The 14,157-nt window shown below is 46.4% G+C and overlaps 1 protein-coding gene across 1 annotated transcript; it reads right to left on the bottom strand.

Annotated features, from left to right (window-relative positions):
- Window positions 1-661: 661 nt before the first annotated feature.
- Window positions 662-11,444, bottom strand: LOC109565553 (uncharacterized). Its single transcript, XM_070799823.1, has 7 exons — window positions 11,336-11,444; window positions 10,958-11,062; window positions 4,680-4,761; window positions 3,063-3,149; window positions 2,313-2,458; window positions 1,388-1,854; window positions 662-1,279 (listed from the first exon to the last, which is right to left on the bottom strand). Exons 1-7 carry the CDS (start codon window positions 11,442-11,444, stop codon window positions 1,151-1,153), a joined length of 1,125 nt encoding a protein of 374 aa, XP_070655924.1. The 3' UTR covers window positions 662-1,150.
- Between the last annotated feature and the right edge of the window lie 2,713 nt (window positions 11,445-14,157).

A 14,157-nucleotide genomic window follows, 5' to 3' on the forward strand; every position in this document is an offset into this window, starting at 1 on the left:
ATCACCGACCTCAGGAGGAAATGCTGATTCAGGGTAGATTCAGTCTAAGTTGATTCTGAGTAACTCCAAGATCCAAGGGCATTTTAAACACCACATTTGCGTCACTAGCTACTTAATAACTTTCTACCCTTTCTCTAAGGTCATCAGGGAAAACCCTCTGGATTCTGAAAGCTCACTTTGGAAAGCCAGCCTGTGGTGCTAGTCCAGTCTCCAGGTGCAAGACCCACACAGCCAGGCAGCGGGAAAGCCAGATGCCCTCACAGTCTCTCTGCTTGACCCTGTGCCTCGGGGGGCCCTTCATCCCAGCGTCAGTGTGAGGTGAGGATGGTCCATCCTGATGCCTGACCAGTACCCACAAATGTTCTTGGGCCTGATCAAACTACCTGTGCTTTCCTGAAAGGCAGAGACCAACTTCCACTCAGGGACCCCAGAGGTGAAGCAGGAGCCTGGTGGGGTGTCCTATGAGTAGTGTTGTATGCAGACAGCATTTTCCTAGCTTTCTGATTCTAAATAATCCTTATACTATTGAACAAATGATTAGGCATTTTTCACATCTCAGGATATAAGACCAATATTGTTAAATGGGGTCACAAAGAGTTGGACAAGACTGAGCGACTGAACTGAACTGAACTGAACAAACTAGACAATTTATTTATTTTTTTTTCCGGTTACCTTGGAGTTTATTTAAACTAAGAGAAATAGGTCATAATGTTTTCATGCAATACATACTTCATTCTTTAAATAACAATTGTGACAAATAACAGAAATTATTAAGGAATGTTGCACTTGTGATCCATACAAAACACCAACATTTTGGGTTGTACACAATTTAAAGAAATGTCCTGAACACTTTTGAAATACTGTAATAGCCAATACATACAGGCATGCCTTAGGTGGCCACAGGAATGCAGTTTAAAAAATGAAGAAAAAAAAAATCACACTGGAACTACTTAATTTCTTCAAAACCACTGAGCAAGAAAAGCAACATTGAACTTCCATACTGATTTTATATAATGTCTATACAGTACCTTGACTTAAATCCAAGAGTAAAAGTTAAGACTCTCCTCCTTTATTTTTGGTAAACAACTGCATGGTAAACTTAGATGACTTTTTCCCCTGGATTTTACCTGGGAGTGGCCTTTTTAATTTTTTATTTAAAAGAGGGTAGGTTTGGCACTTTTATACTGATGTCACCAATGTTAATATTTCTTGGGATCTCAGGAAGATTCATATTCTTTACAGCTGATACAGCACGGGCTGGAGCTCCTGCTAAGCCAGCCTCAGATTTCTCCAGTTTATTCTGTGCATCAATTTGTGTAACAATCTCATTCATGTTGGTCTCCAGTACCATTCACCCCATCACCATTTCTGCAAGAATATTGTGAACCTTGTCTACATGGAAAATTAAATCCAGTTCACAGACGTTTTCAAAACACTTGTCTAATGTTTCCACAAATACTTGAATTAAATCTAAAATGCCAAGTTCACTTTCTGAAGAATCCACACAGAAGACAAAATATAATGTTGCATAATGTCTATAAATCAGTTTGTTGTCGGATCCTCCAATTAATAATCCTCCTTCTAGGAAATTACAAACATTTTCATCTCTCTTAGATACCAAATGGAATGTCTCCCTGATGATTTGCTGTTGTGTATCTTCACTGTAGGGCTGGTAGAACTTGGAGAGCCGCGGCTTCCCGTGGTTGTTAAAGATGAGGATCGCCTTGATCGTGGCTGAGCCGGGCGGACTGGGTGGGAGCTGGGGGCCAGGGTGGGGGCAGGGGCGCGAGCCTCGCCTCGGGATCTCGCCGGCTGTCTTTCCCCACCCGCCCCCTCCCACACAGGCGCGCGCGCCTCCCCCCCCCCCCCCCCCCCCACAAACTAGACAATTTAAAAACTATCCTGGGATTTCCCGGTGGTCCAGTGGTTAAGACTTCCCCTTCCAGTGCACGGGGTGCAGGTCTGATCCCTTGTGGGGGAGCTAAGATCCGAATGCCTCAAGGCCAAAAAACCAAAACATAAAAAAACAGAAGTAATATCATAACAAATTCAAACAAGACTTGAAAAATGGTCCACATCAAAAAAATTTAAGAAAAAAGGCCTCTCCTGGAACCTCTAATTTTCTTAGTTCCTTCTTATGGATCCAGCATTCCAGAATTTGTCTAGAATTGTTAAAGCAGATGAATCTGTGAGCACATTGCACCTCATAGACAGGCCAGCAGATGTGAATGGAGAGGTGGGGCTGTTCTGTGTTCCTCTGTGCCCCTCGCTCGCCCCGAGTGTTCACCCAAAACCAGGCACCAGCCACGCACAGCCTAGAATCGCTACATCCGGCATCTTCTCCTTGTGGGGTGATGGAGACCCCCATTGTCCTCCCAGCTTCACAAGTTCTGGGATGTCTGTCCCCAGGCCACTCCCTGCAGACCAGAGCGGGAGGTTGGTGCTGTTCCTCATCTCCCTTCCCAGAGCATAAGTGTCAAAGGGAAGGAGGTCTGGAGTCTAGCCCTGTCCACGTCATGTTCTGAGTCCCAGTGCTCAGCCTGGCCAGGTATTCAGTCAACATTCTAGAGTAGTGTTCAGATGACCTGCCACCCCTTCCCCCACTACTGCTCCATCCAGGCGTCTTTCCTGAGCTCCTTAGCACATCTCCAAGTCCAGGAAATAAAGAACAACTTCCGTATTTCCATTGTCACCAGATAAATCCGTCTATCCTTCTGCTCCTCATCTGAGTCACCTCCATCCTCAAGGTGAGGATGGGCACATCTGGCAACTCTGGAAAGTGAGCCCCCTGGAGTCCCTGAGGCTGGGTCCAGTCAAAGCCCACAACTCGGGGTTTCCTAGTTTCTTCGGGACAAATCAGGATCTGGAAAAGCCCTTCTTGTTCTCCTGCAGTCTCTCCAACCTTGACCTTGCTCATCAGATCCAGGGGCTGGTCGCCCTTGGCATCTTGTACTTCCTGCTCAGGGTGTTTCCATTCTGTCTTCCAGAATACCCGGCCTTGTTCCTTCCATTTTTGTTTGTTTGTTTGTTTTGTTTTGTTTTTAAAGCGTTCTTGACCTTACCCTTGCTTTCCAGCAACATTCCCATAAAGCTTAGATTGGGAGCTTGCGATCACACGGTCCTGTGGCGACATCAGCAGGTGCCTGGGTCTGTGGGAACCTGGGACATGCTGACACCATGTCAGCCCCGGGGAAGCAGGAAGGAGCACAGAGATGGACACAGCTAGCTTGGAGCAGGAGGAAGGGGAAAGGATGAGACCCACTTTTCGGGCCACGTGCTCCTCCAGGATGTAAAGTCAGGGGAGGGAAGGGAGGTGATGCTCTGGGATGAGGACTGAAAGATGCAGGAGCCAGTCTGGCCCCTCGTATGGGGAGTCACAGGCTTTCCCTCCCTGCAGTGAGCAGGTGGCTGGGTCTCCCCTCTGAGCCTCCCTACCTGCACCCAGCAAGGCTCTGTTTGCAGAGACAAGGGCCCCTGTGAATCCTCGAAGTAAGAGTGGAGAGGGGGCCTGAGGATCCTTGCTCAACCCGAGGTTTGTGCAGCTTAGCTATGGATCCAGGCCTTGACCCAACCAGGCAGAGTCGGTGCTCATTAAGGTGAGGGGGCAGCTCCTCAACCCCACGCTCTCAGAAGACAGGAAGTCACAGAATGCTGGATATTGTGTTTAAAAACCCCCATGGAAATAGCAACCTGTCATATCGAAAGCATGAGTGTTTGATGAGAAGATAAGACAGATAGTGGAGGGTGGGGGCCTCAGCTGCCATCTCCCCACTCCACTCAGCCTCTCACCAGTCACCAGCAGGCTGTCCTCCAAAAAGGCACGGAGCCCCCTTCCAGGGTCCAGCAAGACTTTGACTCATCTAAGTCCACTTCCGCTGAAATACAGGTGTTTTGTTTTTTTTTTTTTTTCAGATGTTAATTTGAGACTTGTCACCTAGCAATCTCTTTAAGCCTGTCAGATGGCAGCCGTGATGCTGGGTCGCCCTTGCCTCCTTTTCCTCAGACTCCTTTGAGAAGGCTCAAAAAAAAACCCAACAGAATAAGGAAAAGTGGTAAATGAGGCGGGGTATGAGCAGAGGGGGCAGCCTGGGGCTCGTATGCCTGGGGCAAAGCAAGCAGGAGGACCAGGCTCTCAGGGCTCTGGAGACCCATCCGTGAGCTGCAAATGTTCTCGGTGCTTTGAAGTCCCTGGACAGTGGTGGATCCTGGTGCCTTGGTGGGGAACCAGATCACTTAGCAAGTCGAGCTCAGACTTGTGGGAGCTCAGAACCGTAGGTGCCTGGTTGGGCTTCTCCAGCTGCTTGGACAGCTGGCCTTGTAAAGGGAACACCTTTAAGGCCATCCCATGGCACTTTAGGGCTTCCAAGGTGGCACTGTGGTAAAAAGTCCGCATGCCAGTGCAGGAGACCCAGGAGACGCAGGTTCCATTCTTGGGTTGGGAAGATCCCCTGGAGGAAGGCATGGTAACCCACTCCAGTATTCTTGCTTGGAAAATCCCATGGACAGAGGAGCGTGGCAGGCTATAGTTCAGGGGGTGGGAGAGTCAGACACGACTGAGCATGCGCACATGGGGCTTTCATTCTGGAACACAGAGCAGGAAGGGCTCCTTGGAGGTCTTGCAGCTGGGACCTCACTGCTCAGGTCATGATACCTGCCATCAGGCCTGGCCTGATACCTACCGTCCCACACTGCCCTGAAGTGACTTCTTCTGGATCTTCACACGTTTTTCTCCAGACAGCCCTGGAAGGTTGGGAACTTCTGCTGCAAAAGGAAATCAAGATAAATTGATCAGCAGCTTGGTCTTGTAGGGTCTTGGGGGAGGGGGTGTCCCAGTGAAAATGACAAAGAGCAGTGGGTGGGGAATGAGGAGTGTGGCTGGGTGACCATCCCCTGGCTCCTAAGACCTCCAGCCCCTGGGAGGAGACAGTGAGTGGGAAGAAGGCAGAAATACAGAAAGAGGCGTGAGGGCAGCTCTGATTCTTTTCTTTTATAGGTTATTACAAGATATTGAGTATGGTTCCCTGTGCTGTACAGCAGGTCCTTGTTGGTTATTTATTTCATATATAGTAGTGTACATCTGTTAATCCCAACCTAATTTATCCCTCCCCTGATCCCCTTTGGTAACCATAAATTCGCTCTTTGTGTTTCTATTTTTGTAAGTAAGTTCATTTGTATCATTTTTTTAAGATCCCACATATATATGATATCATATGGTATTTGTCTTCCTCTGTCTGATTTACTTCACTTAGTATGATCATCTCTAGGTCCATCTGTGTTGCTGTAAATGGCATTATTTCATTACTTTCTATGGCTGAGTGGTATTCCATTGTATACATGTACCACATCTTCTTGTCCATTCGTCTGTTGATATGCTGCTTCCATCCTTGACTATTGTAAAGAATGCTGCTATAAACACCGAGGAGCATGTATCTCTTTAAATTAGAGCTTTGTCTTTCCCAGATATGTGCCCAGGAGAAGGACTGCTGGATCACATGGTAGCTCTGGTTTCAGTTTCTTAAGGAACCTCCTTCCTGTTCTCCCTAGTGGCTGCACCAATTTACACTCCCACTAACAGGATAAGAGGATTCCCTTTTCTTCACAGCCTCTCCAGCATTTATTGTCTGTAGATTTTTTTGATGATGGCCATTCTGACCAGAGTGCGATGGTAGCTCACTGTAGTTTTGACTTTACAGATTTAGATTTTAACATATTCTGGAAACACCCTCACAGACACACCCAGAAATGATGTTTGACCAGCTAAGGAGGCTTCCCCCAACCCAGTCAAATTGAAACAAAATTAACCATCTAAGAGAGGAAATCAAAATTGAACTCAATATTTCCGCAGGTCAGGGTAAGCCTGGAGCCCGGCTTCCTTTCTCTTGCAAGGGCTGAGCTTGGCAATCCAGGGCTGGGCTGTCTCATCCAGAACCATCACCACCCAAGACCATGGAGCTCTTGGAGCGAGTCTGGTCTGACCTGAGGTGTGTTTGAGGGTCAAATATACCCTGGATTATGAAGATAATTTTTATTTAGAAAATTTCAAAACAAGAAAATATCGAGGATTTCCTTGGTGGTCCAATGGTTAAGACTCTTTGCTTCCAATGTAGGGATTGTGAGTTCGATCCCTGGTCAGAGAACTAAGATTCCACATGCTGCCAAAAAGTAAAATAAAGAAATAAATTAATTTAAAAAATAAAAAGAAACTGCTGCTGCTGCTGCTAAGTCTCTTCAGTTGTGTCCGACTCTGTTCGAACCCATGGACTGCAGCCTACCAAGCTTCTCCGTCCATGGGATTCTCCAGGCAAGAACACTGGAGTGGGTTGCCATTTCCTTCTCCAATGCATGAAAGTGGAAAGTGAAAGTGAAGTCGCTCAGTCATGTCTGACTCTTAGCGACCCCATGGACTGCGGCCTACCAGGCTCCTCCATGCATGGGATTTTCTGGGCAACAGTACTGGAGTGGGGTGCCATTGCCTTCTCCCATAAAGAAACTAGGTTTTAAAAAAGAAAATATTTCAATAATAATTTTTGACTACATGTTGAGATAAAATTATATTGGTCTATTGTGTTAAATATATTGTTAAAATTAATGTCAAATGCACATGGCTACTGGGAAATTTAATATGACATCTGTGAATTGCACTGTTGTCTATTGAACTGGCCCTGATCTAGAAGGAAACTGAAGATCCCCATTCACACCTTTTTTGAATCTAAGACTCCAGCAAGGAAAGGCCCTGGGGGGCTTCCAGAGTTTCCACTGGAAATGTCAGGTCCTCCTGGTTGTCCAGAGTCAGAGACACCCAAGCAGGTGCTCCTCGACTCAAAAATGTGCCTCCCACAAGGGGCCTTCTCAGAAGGGCCTTGGATAAGGCCCCCTCACAAAGCCCCAAGCCTGCCTTCCAGTGCCTGGTTCTCCTTGTACTCTGTGGTGTATCCTGAAAAACCTTGCTCGCAAGTTCCGAGGGGGCTTTTCCTGGTGCAGGAGTCCTCAGGGCTTTTGTCCATCCACTGTTATTGTTGTTCAGTCTTTGAGTTTTGTCCAATTCTTTGTGACCCTATGGACCACAACACAGCAGGCTCCCCTGTCCTTCAGTATCTGAGTTTGCTCAAACTCATGTCCATTGAATCCGTGATGCCATCCAACTATCTCATCCTCTGTCACTCCCTTCTCCTCCTGCCTTCAATCTTTCCCAGCATCAGGGTCTTTTCCAATGAGTCCGCTCTTCACATCAGGTGGCCAAAGTGTTGGAGCTTCAGCTTCAGCATCAGTCCGTCCAGTGAATATCCAGGGTTGATTTCCTTTAGGACTGACTGGTTTGATCTCCTTGCTCTCTGAGGGACTCTCAAGAGTCTTCTCCAGCACCACAGTTTGAAAGCATCAATTCTTCAGTGCTCACCCTCCTTTATGGTCCAACGCTCACATCCGTATATGACTACTGGAAAAACCATAGCTTCGACTATATGGACCTTTGTTAACAAAGTAGTGTCTCTGCTTTTTAAAATGCTGCCCAGGTTTGTCATAGCTTTTCTTCCAAGTGTCCTTTAATTTCATGGCCACAGTCACTGTGCTCACCAGGACATCAGAGTCGGCAGAGAAATGGCCCCATTGTCCTCACAGCCTGGGACACAAGGTCTGAGTTAGTTTTACATTTCAAGAGTTTGGGGGCAGATTTTTCAGCATCTGTCTGTCCTCAGCAGTGCACTCTGGTAAAATGGAAAAGTCTGTCATGTCCACCTGGGATTAGGAATGGAAATACTTATTGTCTCTTTTCTAGACTGATCCACAGAGAGGGCTCCCTCCTGTTGTTCCCCGACATCCATTTTCATCACGTCACCTCCAACCTCGATCGTAATAAAAGTCTGTCAGTGTTTCCCCATCTATTTGCTGTGAAGTGATGGGACCGGATGCCATGATCTTTGTTTTTTGAATGTTGAGTTTTAAGCCAACTTTTTCACTCTCCTCTTTCACTTTCATGAAGAGGCTCTTTAGTTCCTCTTCTCTTTCTGCCATTAGGGTGGTGTCATCTGTGTATCTGAGGTTGTTAATATTTCTTCAGCAACCTTGATTCCAGCTTGAGCTTCATCCAGCCTGGCATTTCACATGATGTACTCTGCATAGAAGTTGAATAAGCAGGGTGACAATATACAGCCAAGATGTTCATGATCATGGGAGATCTCAAAAAATATGTGTAATTTGTGTACTGGGAGTACGAGAGGGAGCCTTTTAGCAAGAGGCCTAATTCATTTAACTCAGGGAAAATAAAATCAATTTTCAATAGGCAGCTTTAAGACTTGCAAAGTGTTGGATTGAGGATCTTACTCAGTAATCATCTGTATTATGTCATATCCTGGCTCTGGGCCTTCCAGAGTTGGGGGGTGGGGAGGATAAGGTCTGTGGCTGGTGGCAGGGGGCTGCCAGTGGACTGGGGCTGTTCGGCTGGAAGGGAGCCAAGAAGTTCATTTCCTTCCATCCATTTTGCTAACAGTGGCTGCTATGATGTTCCACCCGAGTCCCTGCCCTCTGCACCTCCTACCACTCTGAGATCCCTCCTAGAGGCTCCATTTGGGCTCATAGATGCTTACAGCTTCTGCTCCCAGCTTCTGTCATCAGGATTCCATATCTGGCCCGTTTTTACAAAAAACAAATGCCACCGATAGGCTGGTCTTGCCACCCCAGGCATTTTGTTACTCTTACTTTGTTACTCTCAGTTTTGGTTTCATCATCACTTAACAATCATTTATTAAAAGAGCAGGCACAGTCTGCATCCACTCCAGCATTCTTGCCTGGAAAATCCCATGGACTGAGGAGCCTGGCGGGCTACAGTCCATGGGGTCACACAGAGTCGGAAACGACTGAAGCGACTTGGCATGCACAATCTGCACTTGCCTTCTGAGATGGCCCACACTATAAATACACTTCTCACCTAAAAAAAAAAATAAAAAAAATAAAAGAGCAGGTACATGCGCCAGGCTTAGGGCTAAGTGTGGACCAGGAAGGCAAGCTTTTTCTGGGTCTGCACATGTGGACAAAATTGGTTGATTTGGATTTTTAATAAAAGCCCTCATTGGTTGAATTCATTGTTCCTTTTTGTTTCTTTCATCTTCATGATAACTGAGTGCAAGTCCAGTCCTAATTCATGCTGGACCTCATCTGCCTTCAGCACCACATTGCTTTGGAATCTTCCCCCATGGTCCTGAGATGGCAGCACCCGGCCTTGGAGGGTCTCCCCTTCCTTCTCCTTGGTGTCCCATCCCAGAGCAGGGCCATGGCCAGACACGCAGTTTCCTCCGCCTCTGAGCGGGCCTGTGGCCGTGTGGATACAGCAGAGACCCAGTTTCAGCTGACAGTCTCACTCTGCAGGGCAGGAAACAAAAGAGTGATTCAGTTCTTGCGAAAACCGGTCAGATTTCCACCCAATCGTTTTCCTTCTTGAAACCACTTTTCATGTTTCCATCCCAGAAATGAATTAGAAGGAAAATGAGTTGTTGCGGATGTGCTTGGCATGGCTGGTCCCCCACAAGTGAGTGCGTTCTTGCATGAAGCTGTTGATTTCAGTTTCTAGGGTTTTTGGATGTAAAACAAATGTTTGATGTATTGTGTATTATCTGCCCTGTTATAATTAAACAGCCTCTCCCTGCTTTATTTGGAGAAGTACTTCATGGATTGGTATATATAGGGTCCTTGGAAAGCTGCTTTTACGTAAGTTTAACACAAGAGAAAATGGTCATGAGCCTTCGTTTGGATTTCTTGATGCCTGTTCCTCCCTGCAAGTTCCAGAAACTGCTGCTTCTTGCTGGCTTTTAGGTGATGGCCACGTCCAGTGATGGCCCAGTGCACATGGGCATCAAGATGAGTCTCCAATTTGGATAAAATAGCAGACTCCACTCTCTTCTTCTGTAACACCATCCTGGGCACAATTGACTAAGAGCCACATATGTACCAGAAGCTGGTCACAGTGTTTAACATGTGACTTCCTGTAATTCTAAATAGGTTTTCTATCATCTACTTCTTTCTTTTTAACGTTTATTTTATACTGGAGTATAGCAGATGGGGCTTCCCAGGTGGCGCTGGTGGTAAAGAATCTGTCTGCCAATGAAGGAAACATAAGCAACACGGGTTTGATCCCTGGGTCACGAAGATCTCCTGGAGGAGGGCATGGCAACCCACTCCAGTATTCTTGCCTGGAGAATCCCAAGGACAGAAGAGCCTGGTAGGCTACAGTCTATAGGGTCGCAAAGAGTGGGACACGACTGAAGCAACTGAGCCCTCATGCACGCATAACTGATTTACAATGTTGTGATAGTTTAGGTGGACAGCAAAGGGACTCAGTCATAAATATATGTGTACTGATTCTCCCCCAAAAGGCCCCTCCCATCCAGGCTTCCACATAACACTGAGCAGAGTTCTGTGTGCTATACAGCAGGTCCTTGTTGGTTATCCATTTTAAATACAGCAGAGTGTACATGTCCATCCCAAACTCCCTAAGTATTCCTTCCCCACATCATTCTCCCATGGCAACTATAAATTCATTCTCTGTGAGTCTGTATCTGTTTTTTAAGTAAGTTCATTTGTATTATTTCTTTTTATATTCCCCATATAAAGGATGTCATATGGTATTTCTCCTTCTGTCTTACTTCACTCAGTATGACTCTCTCTAGGTTCATCCATGGCACTACAAATGGCATTATTTCATTCGTTTTAGTGGCTGAGTAGTATTTCGTTGTATATATGCACCATCCACTTTCTTCTGCTGCAAAGTGGGGATGGATGCTGGATTCCGGCCAGGCCTAACCACCTAGAATTCACTCTTCACGCAGCTCAGAGGGGCCTAATTCATGCTTTTTGCCCAAATGTTGGTCCATCCAGGCCCATGTTTACCAGGACCCCAGGTTAGGCCAGGCCTGAGCTGGGACACCTCTGCAGTCAGCATCCCACTGCCCCTCTGGTCTAGCCTCACCACTCAGCTGCATCTGGACATCAGCTTCTGCCTTTGCTTTCCAAGACAATGCCGATGCTGCAGTCATATTCCTCAGGGTGTGCTGCGAGACAGAGCCCACATGAGCTGGTTGAAGCAAAAGGGGGTTATGACAGGCTGTAAGGTGGCTTTCAGGATGCTAGGGAGAGCAGGAGCAGACTCCAGGAGGAGCAGATCTCCAGAGCTGCCCAGCAGACCCAGCTGCACCCACGGTGAGCAGGTGGGGCTGCAGGGCCTGTGCTCAGCCCGCACCTGCTGCTCCCAGTCCACACACCCACTCTCCTCACACAGCCACGCAGGCGTTGTGGCCACATGACTGGTTCCAGATGAAATCTCCCCACTCTGCATCAGAGGGTGGACCTGAAGTGATGCCAGCTTCTGGCCGGATGTGGCCAATAGGAGGCACTGGGGGAGGCAGAGGAAGGAGCCCCAGGCCTGCCTCCAGCAGCAGCTTCACCCATTCTGTCATCACCTCCTAGAAGCCTGCCAGGTGAGCGCAGCCCCCTCGTTCTGTAACACCTCCTCCTCTTAGATCCCAGATAATGGAATTGTCTCACTAAAAAACCTGATGGGATTCACAAAAAAGCTGTTAGAATTGATGAGTTTAGAGAAGCTGCAGCATACAAAATCCAGACACAAAAATCTTACATACCTATATCCTAGGAACAAACGATTGGAAATTGAAATGAAAATCAATTTCATTTAATATCACATCAGCTATATTAAGTACTTACCAATACATCTGACTGAAGATGCAAAAGATCCGTGCCCTGAAAACTGCAAAACTTTGCTGAGGGAAATCAAAGAAGATTTAAATTGATGGAAATATAGACCTTATTCATAGGCTGGAAGGCTTGATTATTTTCAATTGATCTATACATCCAAAACAGACCCAATCAAAATCCAAACAAACCTTTTTTTTATTTTTGTAGAAGTTAACCAGCTGTTTCTAAAATGTGAATGGAAACACAAAGGACCTAGAATAGGCAGAACAACTTAGAACAAACAGAGAATTAATGCCACTGCGCTGTGCTTAGTCACTCAGTCATGTGACCCCATGATCTGTAGCCCACCCGGCTCCTCTGTCCATGCGGATTCTCCATGTGAGAATACTGGAGTGGATTGTCATGCCCTCTTCCAGGGCATTGTCATGCCCAACCCAGGGATCGAACCCAGGTCTCCTGCATTGCAGGCAGATTGTTTACTGTCTGAGCCACCAGGGAAGCCCAAGAATGGAGTGGGTAGCCTATCCCTTCTCCAGGGGATCTTCCCAACTCAGGAATCGAACCGGGGTTTCCTGCACTGCAGGCGGATTCTCTACCAGCTGAGCTACCAGGAAAGCCAGACTAATGCTACCTGCTGTCAAAAATTATTACAGAGCTACTAGATCCCCTGGAGGAGGAAACTGCATCCCACTCCAGTATTCTAGCCTGGAGAATTCCATGGATGGAGGAGCCTGGTGGGCTATAGTCCGCAGGGTCACAAAGAGTTAGACATGACTGAGCACAGAGCACAGCACAGCATACTAATTACTATACTAATTATTATAGAGACAGTGTGTTACTGGCATAAACATTAGCAAACAGAATAGAGTTCAGAATAGACCCACCATATATAGACACCTTATTAATAATCTTGACAAAGGGACAGAGACAACCTACATTAATGTGGTTATAAAACCCAGCTCGGAAAATGCTGACAAACTTCTTTTGAGAAACGGAAATTCCTTTTTAATGGAGTTGCATTTGTCTACTATTTACCTTAAGATTTCCACATTTTACAAATTTTTTTCCAGCTCAAATTCACAAAAATATAGTTTAAGGCATCCTCTAAAAGCTTTGCCTTTCACATTTTTGTCTTTATTTTGCCTGGGATTGTATCTCCTGTTACAAGAAAGGAAAAGGGGTCTGGGGTGGTGGGCTGGCTGGTCTGTCCCCTTCTTGGATTTGCAGTGCCCCCTCCATCTTCTCTCCAGACGAGAACCTAGCAGCTCTTCTGCACCTAATATCCACATAAATGTGGTAAGACTGGGAGAAGGAAATGGCACTCCACTCCAGTACTCTTGCCTGGAAAATCCCATGGACGGAGGAGCCTGGTAGGCTGCAGTCCATGGGGTCGCTAAGAGTTGGACACGACTGAGCAACTTCACTTTCACTTTTCACTTTCATGCATTGGAGGAGGAAATGGCAACCCACTCCAGTCTTCTTGCCTGGAGAATCCCAGGGACGGCAGGGCCTGGTGGGCTGCCGTCTAGGGGTCACGCAGAGTCGGACATGACTGAAGTGACTTAGCAGCAGCAGCAGTGGTAAGACTGCTCTATTCTGGGTATTCAGTTTTTGACATTTTCTATCAACTTCCTGTGGCAACAGACCAGCACCCTCTCCTCCACCTCCCTGAACTTGGGGCCTTTTCTCTCCCCTTTTCATAGCTTACCGCTAGTTCCTCTCATACATCCTATAGTTTTCTTACCTCTTTTCTCCATTCTAGAAGATTTTCTCAAACTACTGCCCAATTCCTCTGATAAATTTATTAATAAGGGTGCCTCATTTTTTACTTTCCAGGAGTTTTGTTGTTTTCTCTCCATTCCTGCTCTGGAGTGTCCTGTCCCTGTCAAGGCCACACTACACTCTGAGGACAGAATTGTTCAGGAGTGAGAGTGGGGCAGCGGCTGGAAGGAGACAGAGGGACCCAGCTGGGGGACCTGGGGAATTCAGGCAGATAAACAGCTCAGAGCAACTCTGTCCCATAAGATACAATGCGACCCAATTATGTCATTTTAAATTCTTTCATAGACACAGTTTAAAAGGGGAAAAGAAAAGAGGTTGGAATTTACTTCAACACAGCATTTTCTTTAACCCACTAAATCCAATACATTTCATTTCAACATATTATAATACTACCTAGACAGAATTTCAACATATATTATCAGTATAGAAACATATTAATGAGCTTTTTTCCATTTCTCAGTGTGTCTTCACTACTGGGTGTGAAATTTATACTTCAGCTCACCTGGACTCGCCACATTTCTTTTGTTTTAAACTTTTTATTTTATGTTGGCGTACAGCTGATTAACAATGTTGTGATAGTTTCAGGTGTATAGCAAAGGGACTTGGCCATTCATATACATGTATCCATTCTCCCCCAAACCCTCCTCCCATCCAGGCTGCTATATGACATTGAGC

Source organism: Bos indicus, chromosome 11 (genome assembly GCF_029378745.1).
Source record: "Bos indicus isolate NIAB-ARS_2022 breed Sahiwal x Tharparkar chromosome 11, NIAB-ARS_B.indTharparkar_mat_pri_1.0, whole genome shotgun sequence".
NCBI lineage: Eukaryota > Metazoa > Chordata > Mammalia > Artiodactyla > Bovidae > Bos > Bos indicus.